Below are 16,453 nucleotides of genomic sequence, written 5' to 3'. Positions count from 1 at the left end.
TTTCAATAAATTCAGTTAGCCTTGATTTTTGTAAAATACAAGCATTTTTTAAACATTTTCTACAGGGCCTCCCAACTCTCCTCACAGCCCTCCACTACACCCATTGCTTTTAAATTTCGTTAATTAGAAAATTTATACAACTCTTGCTTTGGAAAATAATTACAATCCCAATGAATACAAAATTGTGTGTAAGACTATTAAAACAATTACAAGACAGGAAGTTGACAAATTGCCAGTTTTATATAAATGAAAAAATTCATATTTATAGCTTCATACTAGTACAGAGATGCATATTTTTCTGTTTCCCCATTTGGAGGCTGCCAAAAAGAAAAGGTTTACATGAAAATTTGATTATTAACTACAAGGGTTGTTTAAATATATATCTACAAATGATAGGTATACCATACTAAAGCCTACTTATTAATAAAAATTGTATCAGGCAATATTTTTGAAATCCATGAGGAATTCCTCATAGGACAAAGATATAGCTAAGGGTATAAATGATTTTTTACTCTTGCTAATGATCTTTCAGGGCTGCTAACCCAATGTCCTTAATAAATTGGTTGTTGTAGTTTGAGTCATCAGTCCATAGACTGGTTTGATGCAGCTCTCCATGGCCGAATTGTGCTGGTTTCAGAATACTGTTCATGCCGTGGCCAACAAAAATACAAAACCAAGATAACGGACTACTTTATCCCATAAAGTGACTCATTTTCCTCTCTTTGTAATTTTTTTATCTAGGTGCATTTCTTTTGTGTTTATATTCTTTCATATTGCCATATTTCATTTAAGCATTTTTCACACTTATATGCAGGGGATGGATTTATATGTACTTATAATTATTGAAATATGTACATATATATTTAGTTATTTTTATTGAAATATGAAATTATATATGGACTTAAAATTAACATTAATTTCTATTTAGTATCAAAGTTCAAAGAAGCTAATGTTGCACTTCTCATTTTAATATATTTGAAGAACACACACTCTTTTATTCTCTATTACCAAAACAATGGATTACAAAATGTTCTTTTAAGTGCTGGAAAGTGAATCTTCTCCTATTATCTCTAAGGACAGATTTATATTGACTGAAACTGCGTTCAACATCGGAAGAGGCAATGGGGGCATAATTCAACTTCAAAGCATCTGCTGGGGTTATCCAATGTTAATTTTACACTTAATCTCCACACAGCATTGCAGCAACCTTTGTCATTTCTTCATATCCAGGGTTCTTTGAAAGTACAGTGGCCATCTTCATGTTTGCTACATCTGCAACTTTACCTGTACCATGATTTAGTTGTTCCACAGTTTTATTCACAATTTCACAAATTTCAGAAAGTGAGAGATGCGAGTTTTGGAGCCTTTTCAGTGTTTTTGTGATGCATGAAGAATTATGCTGAATGTAACATAAGTCATTTCTCACACTTGTATCGCAGACAACTGTTTTCGCGGCTTCAATTGAGGCTGCATTTCAGAGTCCATGGCATGCAGAACGTTCTTAATACAGTCTATATAACTATATATATAAAATAAGAGTTTTGTCTGTACATTGCTCAGAATTTGAAAAGAATTGTATTTCTATATCGGCCATGTCCACAGTAACAAGGAAATCCACTTTTTACTTTTCCGTAATTTCTGTCTGTATGTATGTCTGTCTGTCTGAATGTATGTACACGCATCACTAGAAAACGGCTAAAGAGAATTTAATGAAAATCGGCATGTAAAGTCGGGGAATATGTTGCTACAATCTAGGCCATAAATAGTTTTATTTACGCTGATAGAAATGGTAGTTTAGGGGAAGGCCTAAAATTTAATTGTCAAATATTTATATTATTAGTGGTCCTATAGTAATGAAAATTGGTATGAAAAGTTGGAAAATAAGTACCTACAAACTAGGTTATAAATAATGTTATTCACGCTGAGTGAAATGGTAGTTTAGGGGAATGTCAAATTTTTTTTTTGCTAGTTGCTTTACGTCGCACCGACACAGATAGGTCTTATGGCGACGATGGGACAGGGAAGGGCTAGGAGTGGGAAGGAAGCGGCCGTGGCCTTAATGAAGGTACAGCCCCAGCATTTGCCTGGTGTGAAAATGGGAAACCACGGAAAACCATTTTCAAGGCTGCCGACAGTGGGGTTCGTACCTACTATCTCCCGAATACTGGATACTGGCCGCACTTAAGCGACTGCAGCTATCGAGCTCGGTAGTCAAATATTTAATTCTTAAATATTTGCATTATGAGTGGTCCTATCTCAATGAAAATTGGTATGCATAGTGGGAGAATGAGCCACTATAATCTAGGCTATGAATAATTTTATTCACGCTGAGTGAAATGGTAGTTTAGGGGAAGGCCTAAAATTTAATTCTCAAATATTTATATTATTAGTGGTCCTATCGATAAATACTAGATAACTAAAGTCATATAGAATTAAATTTCCGACCATTTATGTCTTATACATTTTTACCGTAGCTGCTATGATAACACAGATATTCATGAATTTGTAAGTTTGTTGCTAAGTCCATATCAACGCCAAGCCACGAGAAAATTGGTTAACAGAGCTTAATGAAAATCGGTATATAGAGTCGGTGAATAAGAAACAACAGTCTAAGCTATAAAAATGTATTCACCCTGGATGAAATTGTAGTTTAGGAGAAGGCCCATAAAATGTAATTTTTAAATACGTCTGTATCGAAAAGTATTACATAACAAAAGTTAGAGAATGCAATTTCCCATCATTTATGCTTTATTCAGTTTTACCATACCGATTATGGTAAGAGTGGTATTTCAAAGTCGGAAGAAAACTAAATGTGAAGGCCTACAATATCGAAAGCGCTTAATATTGATCAACAATAACATTACTTTGACCGTAGTTTGTTGTGATGTTCTTTGTCTCTTATGCTGCCTCTCAACTCCGATAGATGGGACTACTGCTGCGTACCGAGTATAACAGTCTGACTGAATATTGGCAGGAAATAGCTGGGGACTTAGAAAACTTTCTTCTTTAGCATGCCATTCCTCTGGTTCATACATTTTCTGATACTGCTGGTACGTAACACATTGGTCATCGTAGTATTCCAGCTATTCGATCCCTACTCTGACGCGCTGTTTTGAATGAGCAGTGTGCACACTTAAGGCAGAAGCTTACTTAGTAGTAGTAGTGGTAGTATGGTCTGGTCTAGAATAACAATTTAAGCCTATTCCAAACTATAGCACCATAATTCACTAAATAACTCAAAATTCAACCCTGAAAAGAGGCCTTTCTTAAGAAAAGCTTCTTCTTATTCTTATTCTTCTTCACTTTTATTAAATTATATATTCATTTTATTCCAAATTAGCAGTGAAGAGGGGGCTTCTCTGGCAGGGAGGAAAATTTTACCTCCAAGTCAGATAGATTTTTCCGCCGCCCGTGCAGTGAATTAAGATTTTCCGACTCATCGGGTACTCCTAGGAATCAGATTAGTAAAAGCATAGTTTTTGCCCTGGGAGTCTCCACTATTCGACCCCTCCCCGCCGAAAAAAGACGACGAGTGTTTACGGGTCACGGCTGTCTGCGGCTTTGATAATTCCAGCTCTGGAACTTTGGACTGTTAGACTGGCAGTGTAGTCCTGTTCGTTAAATGTGAGAAAATGTGTGGTTTTTCATTTGATCGAGTATTTCACATGGAGGCATTGCATTTAATAGCGCCATTCCTACTGACGTCATTGTAATGACGTATGTTCATTTCAGTTGGGAAAACTACTAAGTCAGTCTTTCTGAGGATTTAAAATTGCAGGTGGAGAGTGACTGTGACTTCCCTGTCGCATTTCTAGGGTAACGTTAAGAGCTATGCAATTTAACACAATCTTGCTCACAACGCTTACACTACCTAACCCAGAATTCTGTATACAATATAAAATTCCGTAGCGAAGCACGGGTACATCAGCTAGTTCAATATAATATTCAACCGCTTGAACCACGTACCCCACCTAGTTAGAATCGGCTTAGGTGGCAATGGAATCTCTGGGTACATTTCTTTCAAAAGATGAACTCTTCTGAGGGCTTTGAGAAAAACGTTTTTCACTGAGGAAATCGATAAATCTACTTTGGGGTAACTGCCTCTTACCACTTCTGCCACACGATGAAAGGCATGTGCTACAACATGTTAAACGAGTCATCTTAGGATATACAACACAATGCTTCTCCGGCTTTTATCATATAAGGAGCGGCATAGCTAATAAAAAGTAACACTTTATTATACTTAATGCCCTGTGGCCAGAGGATACCCATAGCCTCATTGAACAGTTTTGCAATAGTTTTGTTATCACACTTTTCTAGAACATCACAGTGTAAGAGAATCCGTTTACAATAAACTTCGCTTAAGAAACCAATGATTACGTTGCCAATTAGCCTGCCTTCTTTGCCTGTTGTCTCATCAATGGAAACCCAAATTGGACCGTCTTTAATCTCTTGCCTTATCTTCTGATCAGTTTCATCGTATATGGCTGAACAGTACGTTTAAGAACGTTGACCCATCCGGGATGGATTGTTTAGTATATTTCTCGAGGAATTCCCTAAAGCACTGATTATTCAGTTTGAAGAGAGGTATGTCCGCAGAGATGAGAGCACGGTAGAGATCGGTGTTGAACTCGGACGTTACACTAGAAGTTGCTGGTTGTGTCAGAAACAACTGTCTCTGCTTGGAATCTTGTTTATGTTAGCCTGGTGTTTACTGGCTGAAATGTGCTGTTGCACAAGGAACCTTTGAATAGATGTCACTGTACAATGAGACAAATTATAAAATAATATCTTACTGTCAGTTGATAAACTATCTTCTTTAAATTCTGATACGTAACCTTTCAATTTTAAACTGGTTGACTGAGCTACTTTAGGCATATTGTAACAACATTAATGTCTTCATTGAATATCAACATACAACTGCACACACTGAACGTACAAGAACACTATGAGCCGTCTCACTGCTAATTCAAACTGTGAATGAGTTATGAAGCAATCAAAGGGAATGCCCGAATTACGAACTAATCTGGAAACCACTAGCACATCGTCGATGAATGAGATTTCCCTAGTTACAAAATTATGGCACAGACACAGTCGATGTTATGTAATGCAGCTTATCAGTGCCGTGTGATTCAGATAGTCACAGTAATGACCGGCTGATCTCCACCACTTCTGGGCTCAACCTCTTTCTTCACACTGCTTATAAGCTTATTTTATCGGCCCAGACGCGGACAGGCGTGTTAATGACCTGCACACCACTTAAAATATTAATTTTTCGAACATAGATTTTTAATTTATTTCTCCATTATTGAGGACTGCTAATTTAATATAATTTAATACTTTTTAACCGAAATATGGACTGTATTGATTTTAATGACGAAGAATATGGAACATATGTGCTAAACTCCAAAATATGGAAAAATATGGAAAATGAATACGGTACTCAAGTTTTCAACTACACACGTCATGATTCGTAAAGATAATGCAAAATATAATTAATTTTAGCTTCCTAAAGAGATATGTATTTACATATAAATCCATTCCCTGCTTATTTGTTTCCTTCCTTCGGTGCCCTGGAAAACGTATAAATGAAGTTTTACTGTATTTACAAGGAACTGTGTGTAAATTATTAGGTGTAGTGTAATTAATGAGCGGTAGTGTAGTTATTTTGGTACAATCCGAATTCAGCCTTCGGATGGCATGTGATAGTAGTGGTAGTAGTAGTAGTAGTAGTAGTAGTAGTAGTAGTAGTAGTAGTAGTAATAATAATAATAATAATAATAATAATAATAATAATAATAATAATAATAATAATAATAATAATAATAATAATTGTACCCTGGGTACACCTTCCCCGGCTATTTAAATTGTGCACCTTCTCCACACTGGCCATCTCTGACAGTGATTGAAAACTTTCAAGACCTCCTAAAACTTTCTTCTCCGATGGTTAGATAGCACTAGCATCTATTTTCTAGTGATCTCTGGTGGGCTAAGGTCCAGTTTATTGCACAGAAATTTAATTTGTTATAGTTGGTGAACCTCTTTACTGGTTATTTTTTTAAATTTTTTTTTTATGTGTCAAAGTTGTCAACACTTCACCTGGTTCCTCCTCTAATGTAATCTGCCTATCACATGCCTGTAACTTAGTGCTATACCAATCAGAACTCGGTGTTGTGTATAGAAATTTAGCCTATCAGCACACTGGATTCTAAGACAGTCTGGAACTTTCCCCTGCGGAGCTATTTAAGGAAAGAGCCTTAGGGCCGTCTTGTCTGGTGATTGAGAGTGCAACCTGATGGAGGTTAGATGGGGCAGGAGGCGAGGGTGACCGACTTGAAGAAGATGCAGCACTGATTTACCTAAATATGTGATTGTGCCAGCGTGTTTCCAGGGTAAGATTTCAGCAGTTTTCCTTAAAACCTAACAAGTAATCTTTTAATTTTTTGCTGAAATGTGGGACCTTCTGTGCAGTCTTCAGACTCAATTTATATTCCCCACTGGAAAAATATTCAAGGTAAGGGAGCACGAGTGGTAACCCTCAGAAATCTCCCCTTCTACTTTTAAGCTGGGTGACTAAAATTTTTCAACTTCTAAATTTTGGAAATTTGTCTTGGTCTTTAAACGTTCCCCTTTTAGTCACCCTTCTTAGCATGGGATTAGCCTCTGTGTCACTGGGCCATAAGCTCACTAAGATTATTATCTCTCCCGAGTGTTCTTTTAAGGAGTGGTGGTGTTTCACCTCCTTGCCTTTTGTTAATGGTCTGTTTTTGTAGAAACCTTTTTCTTTTCCTTCTTAAGGCCTAGTAGAATGGGTAATTATGCCCCTGTATATTCTTAATGGTTTTTCAGGTAACTGTGTCTACGTTTAGGTTCCCTTGGGGAACAATACTTTACCTGGTTGTGAAATTTTTTAAATTGATAAACCCACCATGGGGCAACCTGTGTATGAACACTTTGATGCGGGGTCACCCGACAGGTTAATGGTGTGAGATATAAATAGCAATAGATTGCTTGATTGAGGCCAGCCTCTGTGTATTAGGAGCTCAGACTCAATGTTATACCTGTTAGGAGCAATTATGCTCTTTCATAATGCTGTACCTGCTAGAAGCAATTATGCTCTTTCATATGTAGGTTAATGACTGGGAGTTTTTCCCATTAAACCTGTACCTGATTAAGGACTACTAAGTCCAAGGTGTTATTGGAGCTGACAAGCTCTTTGTTAAATGTGAATATTCTCAAGCAATTTTTCAACTGCTTCTTGTTAAGTCATTACATTACTCTATCTGGATTTTAAGAGAGAAAAGAAATAAAATTTCCAATTTTTGTCAAAGTAAATTGTTACTCTAAGTGGCCCCCTGTCCAGCCATTCATCGCACACGCTTCCTTATCTCTGTGTTCCATGATCAATCCCCATATCAACAACAACAACAACAACAACAACAACAACAACAACAACAACAAAAAACCAGGATCTACATAAGAAAACCCAAACAACAAATCTACTCCAAGATGGAGATGATCACGCATACAATGTGCAAATGCAGGGCTCACTTCTACAGCCACTCGACGTGTCCAATTTTGATAGCTCCGTTTCCTTCTTTACTTTCTCTACTTGACACCATTGTTTTGCTCTCATCCATGTTGATCCTTAATCCCTATTGTTCAGTCCTTCTATTCAGCACATTCCGTTACTCTTGTTGTTGTTGTTGTTGTAGTATCTCCTCCTCCTCACTCCGCCCCCCTTTCATTAAATTCACTCTTTTCCCTTTCACCATTATGAACAGCAAAGGTGACAAGACACTCCCTTCCTTTAGCCCACTGTCAATTCTGTTCTACCCACTGTTGTCTTCACACAGCTGTAACAGTTGTCATATACTGCTTTGTCATTATTACTAATTCCTTGCCAATGCCCATGTGTGTCAGGCTTCCCCAAACTTTAGATTTGGGGATGCTGTCATATGCCTTTTCTAGGTCTATAAAAGTCATTACTATATCCTTCCTATATTCCCAACTCTTTTCCATGATCTGTCTCAGGACTGACAATGGGTTCTACTGTCGACTTCCATTTCAGAATCCCATCTGTTCCTCTCATGACTGACTTTCAAACATTTTCTCTAATTCTTACAAATGCACTCTTAAAATTATTCCACTGGGCGAGTTGGCCGTGTGGTTAGGAGCACGCAGCTGTGAGCTCGCATCCGGGAGATAGTGGGTTCGAACCCCACTGTCGGCAGCCCTGAAGATGGTTTTCTGTGGTTTCCCATTTTCACACCAGGCAAATTTGGGGCTGTACCTTAATTAAGGCCACGGCCGCTTCCTTCCCATTCCTAGGCCTTTCCTGTCCCATTGTCGCCATAAGACCTATCTGTGTCGGTGCGACGTAAAGAAAAAATATTCCATTCCAGTTCAACACGACTCTCTGTCCTTGGTATCAGTTTTTGTAATTCTTTCCTGAATTCTTGCTGAACCTCCTTTTCCTTTGATCTCCAGACTTTAATCTTTCTTTCCCTTTTTTTCTTCTAGTTTCTAACCTTGCCTACTTTCAACTTTGCTATCACTGCTCTATAACCAACCACAAAGGCTTCCTGAGGCATAGCAGTAACATCCATAAAATCTTTCTGATGCCCTTTTCTCCATCAATATGTAATCAATCAACATTTTCTTTCTACTGTCTCCCCATCCGTACCTGGTAATCTTCTGGCTATGTTTTTCATGATCACTTAATACCATTTGAGTGCTAATCACAGATACTGTAATTATTAAATACCGCAAGAAACTATTAAACAAACGGCGATGGAAATGTTACTGTACATGTAACTTGTAATCAGTAGACACAACTCAGAGCAAGGCGTGGCATGGCACTTTGTCCCATGCTACTGTGACAACGTTGCAGTTCCTGCACCGGCCAGCTACTGATATATCACTCTACCCAATACAAATACAAATCAGTATTAAAAAAGTGAATTAATAATAATATTGTTTTGACATCTCACTAATTACATTCTGGTTTTCGGAGATGCCAAGTGTCAGAATTTTGTTTTGCAGGAGTTCTTTTATACACCAAAAATCTGACATGGGGATGACATATTTGAGCACTTTCAAGTACCACTGGACTAAGTCATGATCACTCCTGCCAACTTGGGTTCAGAAAGCCCAGCAAAGTGAATTTATTTACGTATTTCACAGTCACACAGCATAATTATTGGATATACAAAGATCACAACATGGCCAAGAACACAATTTTCCAACCAACCCAAGCTGAGAAAACATTACCTTATGAAATTTTTTTTTTCTTTCACACACAAAATTCTGAAAATTATAAACAATTTATAAAACACTCCAATGTATACTGTGTTAAAATTTGAATTTGATCAGATGACTGGTTTTTAAGAAACAATGTCTTAAACTTGACACATGGTTGGAGCACATTTAAAAAATATAAAATTCCAAACGCACGTGACCTAACGTGAAATGAAACAAGAAAAATGACTGTGTTTTTTGAATTTCTGCAGGCCTATTGGTTGTTTCATAATCAATCTCCGAACTCCAGTGCACATATTTTGGTTGACAGTAGATGGTTTAGACATGTTAACGAGAATGGAAGAGGTAAGGATACTGAAGTGGATGATGGAGACACTGATAGGAGAAGGGAGCGTAAGAGGGAGACCCAAACTAAGGTGGTCGAGAACTATCATGAATAGTATAATTAGAAGGCACCTGGACTGGAACAGAGTTAAGGAGAAACAATGGTGGTTGCTTAGAGGAAGATGAAAAGATGCCATAAACATAAAGAGAGTTCACAGACGTCCCACCTTATAAGCCTTATATACAGTAACAATATGGAAACTTAATGAAGTTTATAATATGTAATACCATAAACATCCCAACCCAGCAGGAGCTGGACGAGGGAAATGAAGGATAAAGAAGAATCACAAGAAAAGAGACATATGCAAAACAGAAGAAGGTAACAGGAGTATTCAGAGGAAGCCTCAGCAGAAATTTGAAGATAGGTGTACTACACAGTGTCAAGATACAAAAAATAACCCAACAAAGATATTCAGAAATATTTATGGCCTCGTAAATGACACTGAAATCACAGATCTGTAAAATTAACCTAGCAAATGATACCAGTAGCTGCCATGAAGATGCTTATTACTAACCTGTTCTCCTCTATAAACTACGTATTCTGGGAAGTTCAGTCCTCCAGCACTTGGCCGACCTACAACAGAGTGATGTCCTGGTGGAGCATGGGCCATTTTCATAGCACTGAACTGAAGGAATGATTTGCCTAAGGTAACCCGACACAGCAACAAGTGCCTGAAACATAAAAAAATATAACTTGTTAACACCTCTTATCACTGCAAATACAAATACAAGACCATAATATTATGTCTCAGCTGGAATTATTAGGGTCTAGAATGGGGCTAGCAATTGAAGTGTATTCCAGAAATTTCCTAAAACATGCGAGGAAAAACCTGGCAAGAAATCATTTTCAGGGCAGCCACTGTCAGTACCAGTGTCTGAATGGTATAGCTATCCCGTTTTGATAGGTATACTGAATGAACTCATGCCAACCTGCGCCCAATGTTGGGAGACCAGGCTCTATCATAAGTTAGTTGACCTGGCTGGTAACATCTTTAGTGGAAAAGCAGAACTTTGCAATAGCATAGTTGGTGGATTAGGCAACCCATTTTCTTTTCTAGGGAAAGAAAAAGGAAGGAAACCAATGCCTTGTGGGGAAGAGGAATCTTCAAAGGATAGAGGGGTAAACCCAGGAAGAAAATCCTCCTTTATGGCAGGCCTAACGAATCAGTAATGGAGTAATGTTTCGTTGCTTGGATGAATATGTAAACCTCACTTCTTGTATCCAGCAAACAGAGCCTCATCCTAGGAATGCGAAAAGATTCACCAACGGAAGACACAGCACCTACAATGGACTTAACTATAAAAGAAACAGAGCGGGAACCCTAAACGACAGACAAGAATGGAGAGTCAATATCATGGAACGGAGGAGAATTCACATTGTAGGGTTGAGCGAGACGAAATGGAAGGGGACAAACTCATGGAAATTGAAAGGAGGTTGCAAGTTGTACTGGAAAGGAATAGAGTGGGTTTGGTGATGCACAGATGTCTCCTCTGTAAATGAAAGAATCATCAAAGCCAGAGTAAAATATATATATATATATTTGCTCCAGAGCAAGGATGTGATGACAACAACAAGGAAGAGTTCCTAAGACATGGAAGGCCAAGTGTAAGAAGATTACATTATGCTAAATGGGTATTTGAATGTTCAAGTTGGAGAATAGACTTAATTATGAAAACAAACAGAATGAGAACCCTGAATGACAGGCAAGAGAAAGAGGCTATGAGAAATAATAATAATAATGTTTTGGTTTTATGTCCCACTAACTACCTTTCCAATTTTTGGAGATGTCGAAGTGCCAGAATTTAGCCCCACAGTAGTTATTTTACATGCCAGTAAATGTACCGATACAAGGCTGAATTATTTGAACACCTTCAAATACCACCGGATTGAGCCAGGATCGAACCTGCCAAGTTAGGGTCAGAAGGCCAGCACCTGAACCGTATGTGCCACTGAGCCCGGTGCTATGAGAAGTGTTGAGAGCCCTTCTGGATAAGGAGAAAAAAATTCTGAAGGTGAACATTTTCTAGACTTCTGTGTTAGAAATAACCTTCTGATAAAGAATACTTTCTTCAAGAAACACAAGTCATAAGATAACTCGATACAGCTGGGATAGAAGAACTAGAACAAAAGTTACTACTCCATGCGAGTGCTTAGTGAGTGACCACAATCTACTACGGGCAGATCTAAATTATTAGGCTGCACGTACATGAAGTACAATCGAAATGGCCAGAATGAAGGAATGGACATTATATGGTGAAGACCTTTCAAAACCTGGTACAGTAAAATCTGCCTTTAGTGGAACCTTTATGAACCAGAAAACTGACAATATCGGAACATATTCCCGGTGACTTAAATTATGGTTTAAAATTCACGTAAGTTTACCTGTATCTAGTGGAACCCGTCTGACACAGAAATGGAAGGAAATTTTGCTACTATAACGGAAGAAATATGGAAATTTCCTTCCTAAACCTTTTTAGCATGTGTATATTCCGAATGGATCTAAGAAGACCACAACAGCATTCGGCCAGGAAATGTATGTCTCTGTGTTCAATGCTGTAATTTGGATCGCAGCACACATGCAAAAATTTGCTTTACGTTGCACCGATAAAGATAGGTCTTATGGCAACTATGGGATAGAAACGGGACAGGAGCTGGAAGGAAGCGGGCCGTGCCCTTAATTAAGGTTCAGCCCCAGCATTTATTTGCCTGGTATGAAAATAGTAAACCACAGAAAACTATCTTCAGGGCTGCTGACACCACGGTTCAAACCCACTATCTCCCAAATGCAAGTTCATAGCTGCGTGACTGTAACTGCATGGCCAACTCACTTGGTCCCTGAAGAAGGAACCATGATAAACTAAAATACAGTACAAGTCCATTATAGAGAGAATTAATAACAGCGAAAAATTTACTCATTATAGCGGATTGTCGTTATATCCGATTTATCGTAAAAGTCGGAGGAAAACCCATACACATTAAAATTGGTACGAAATGGCAATCAGTTTGTTCAAAATTTGCGTTTTCGCAGATGATATCCAAACTACGGCTTACTCGTTTCTTATTTTTCGAAATCCGATACTAAGTGAAAGAGTATGTTTAATTTCAATCTGAAAAAATTGTTGTATCACTCCAGAGGCCTCTGTGGCAAATGTTTCAGTTTTCTTCTTCAAACAGTGTCACCTAACCTAACCGTATAAGCATCACGAAAACATTTCAAGAGCACATGGGGAAATTATAACCACCTTGCTAAGAATCTACATGGGAATATTCCAAAATTTAACTAGTCACAAGAAAATATAAACTATCCTTTGAAATCAGTCATGTATTCTGTCATATCTTGAGGTGAGTCAGATTCTTACTTAATTTCAGTACATAACATTTGCTTCAGCCTTTATTTCTAACGGTTTAACAACTGCTATCGGCCACGTCCTTTATGCATTTATTAAGAAAACGTGTTATCCTCTTTCATTTTGAATTTCCTTTTAGAGAACAGCAGTCAACAGGTATTACTAATCGACTCCGGCATCGCTTTCGAATGTCAATGAGAGAGCTCGCAAGTGTACATGGCAAGAAAACTATACTGTACGATGATCGATTGCATTTTGTGGCAAATGTTTGTTTCCTTATTCAAAAGTGTCACCTAACTTAACGTAACCGTACTATCTGTACCATGAAAACACATTCCAACTGCCAGTAGAGGAATTATAACATCTCACTATAAATTTACATGCAAACAGCCTTACTGAAATTTAACCAGATGTGAGAAAATACAATCTAACCTCTGAAATCAGTGATGCGCTCTGCTATATCTTACTTAATTTCAATGTAGGGCATCAAAATTAAGCGATCGTTTACTTAGCCTTTATTTCTACCAGGTTAACATTTATTATGGAATCATTTCAGATTTATTTTATGGAACAGCAGTTGACGGGTATTACTAATCGACTCTCACACCGCCTTTAAATGTCGACATGGGAGCTCGCAACAGAAAACGATAACGAAAGTCGCATTTTGTGGCAAATGTTTCAGCTCTCTCATTCAAACAGCGTCAGCTAACCTAACTGAACCGCATATGTACCAAGAAACCATATTCACGAGCCAGTAGAGAAGTGATAACATTCTCGCCATAAATTCATATAACAACAACCTTTCCGAAATTTAACCCGGCGTGAGAAAATATAAACTAACCTCTCAAATGTCCGGCCCCACAGTGTAGGGGGCAATGCGTCCGCCTGTCACCCGGTGGCCCCGGGTTCGATTCCCAGCCGGGTCAGGGTTTTTTAATTGTTATGATTAATATCCCTGGCCTGGGCACTGTGTATTTGTGACGTCCTTAATCTTCCTTTCCTCACACACAACATTCCACACTACCGCCATTCCAATTACACGCAGGTTCATACAATACGGTGCCAGTAGGGGCAAAAGATCAACATGGGTCGACGTCCCAAACAGATAGCATTTAAATAAAAAAATCAAATCAAAATTTTAGTCACTAGAAAATATAAACTATGCAAGAGAATTTCTCCTTCATAATCATGTCACGAGCCCCTTTCATTTCCCACTTTATCACTTTTCCAACTACATTTCTTTCAGTGGGTGGGGGCAGTAGAGTACATCACGGTATCCCCTGCCTGCTGTAAGAGGCCACTAAAAAGGGAACCAGGGGCTCTCAACTAGGAGCATAGGTCGGTGAGCACCGGTTCCTCTAGCACAGTCTCCTCACTTTCATCTTTCCCATCTGACCTCTGATCTTGAGGTGTATCCCATTCTTACTTAACTGCAGTATTTAGCATTAAAATGAAGCGACTGTTTACTTCAGCCTCTATTTTTAACGAGTTAACAACTGCTGTTGAACACATCTACGCACTTATTACGAAAACAGGTTCTTTTTTCATTTTCACTTTTCTTTACAGAACAGCAGTCGACATTGCCTTTGAATGCTGACGAGACAGCTTGCTAGTGGACATAGCGAGGAAACGATACCGAAGATGATTAAAATTGCATGCAATATAATGGCTGGGTGTATAAATATCGTTACTGGAAAAAATCGTGCATGCTTAATCGCTCATAATAACGGATGTGTCAGTGTTCAGGCTCTCGCTGTAACCGAAGGATAATACACAGTTTAATTTAGGAATTTTGTGCAGCTGTGAGCTCGCATCCGGGAGATAGTGGGTTCGAACCCCACTATCGGCAGCCCTGAAGATGGTTTTCCGTGGTTTCCCATTTTCACACCAGGCAAATGCAGGGGCTGTACCTTAATTAAGGCCACGGCCGCTTCCTTCCCATTCCTAGGCCTTTTCTATCCCATCATTGCCATAAGACCTATCTGTGTCGGTGCGACGTAAAGCATATGCAAGAAGAAGAAGGAATTTTGAAGGTACAGAAAAAATATGACGTTATAACGGGGTTCTCGTTATATGCCGTACTCGCTATAGCGGAATTCTATTGTACTGATGTGCTACAACAAACTCTTGAACAGCATAATTATGGTACTTTAAATGCAGAAGATTAAGTGGCCATTAATCCAGAAGTAGAGACAGAGACAGCGGTAGAAAACATCAAAGAGTTCTGAATTAAATCACTCAATCCAACAGTAAATAAATATCTGAAATATTGCAGCACATTTAAAATTAGTCAAATTAGAGGAACATGATAAGATGCAAGAGAATTTCTCCTTCATATCCATGTCATGAGCCCCTTTCATTTCCCACTTTATCACTTTTCCAACTACATTTCTTTCAGTGGGTGGGGGCAGTAGAGTACATCCACGGTATCCCCTGCCTGCTGTAAGAGGTCACTAAAAGGTGAACCAGGGGCTCTCAACTAGGAGCGTAGGTTGGTGACCACCGGTTCCTCTAGCCCTGTCTCCTCACTTTCATCTTTCCCATCTGACCTCTCTTGGTCAACTCCTGTTCTTTTCTGACCCCGACAGTATTAGGTTTGCGAGGCCTAGGGAGTCTTTCATTTTCATGACCTTCGTGGCCCTTCCCTTTCTTTTGCTTTTCGAAGGGTTGAACCTCTTCCTTTTTCCCCCCCTCTGATTTAGTGTAAATAGAGGATGGTTGCTCAGTTGTACTTCTTCCTAAAACAATGATCAAAACCTGTATCTTTTCACCTAAAGCACCTCTAGACAAGGAGATGCCTCCTAATCAACTGACGGATTCTTCGTATATCAAGGCTCGGTTACAGAGTTACAGAATATAAATAAAGTACTACAATGACAGTTTTAACTCTTCTTACCTGTGGCATATATAGCAAGACCTATCTTTGTGCATTGGGCATCCGGTACCTCCACCAATTCCATACACATATTGATTGCTCTTAGAAGAATGCTCTGCAAAGTAGATTCCTATGAAAAATATTAAGAAATATATGTTAAAAACAAGACATTACAGTTTCCTAAAATATGGTGATAAAACAAGTACCACGAAACAAGTTAGAAATATATTTAATGCAGCTATTTGAAGTCCTATCTAACGTCTTATTACTATTTTGAGTTATGTCCATTAACACATCACAGTAGTCAAGAACAGGTACATATATCATCCCCACTCTGGCAAACTAACGAATATGCAAATTGTCAAAAAATTAGGAGAGTTGAAAGTTGTGATTATTCATGTCAAATCAATTTTTATATTTAATGACTGGTTTTATGAGTTAGCCATACAGAACGAGCTGCAGATGTGACTTTGTCAGAGGGTAAACTTTATATAAATAATATAATAACATCTAGACCAGGGCCTCTCAGGGTGCATGCACTGTGCATGGTGCAAAAGACGACTTCGCTTGGTTGACCAGAGTGCA

At 38.4% G+C, this 16,453-nt stretch overlaps 1 protein-coding gene across 1 annotated transcript in view; it reads right to left on the bottom strand.

Moving 5' to 3' along the window:
- Tnks (tankyrase) overlaps window positions 1–16,453 on the bottom strand; it is a 334,181-nt gene that overhangs the window by 11,789 nt on the left and 305,939 nt on the right. Inside the window, exons 17-18 of the mRNA XM_067146370.2 lie at window positions 15,890–15,998; window positions 10,161–10,317 (exon numbers count right to left, since the gene is read on the bottom strand). Of these exons, the coding sequence (XP_067002471.2) occupies window positions 10,161–10,317; window positions 15,890–15,998 (266 nt within the window). The remainder of the gene's footprint in view (window positions 1–10,160; window positions 10,318–15,889; window positions 15,999–16,453) is intronic.

Source organism: Anabrus simplex, chromosome 4, assembly GCF_040414725.1.
Source record: "Anabrus simplex isolate iqAnaSimp1 chromosome 4, ASM4041472v1, whole genome shotgun sequence".
Taxonomy (NCBI): domain Eukaryota; kingdom Metazoa; phylum Arthropoda; class Insecta; order Orthoptera; family Tettigoniidae; genus Anabrus; species Anabrus simplex.
This window is presented reverse-complemented; position numbering and strand designations above follow the sequence as displayed.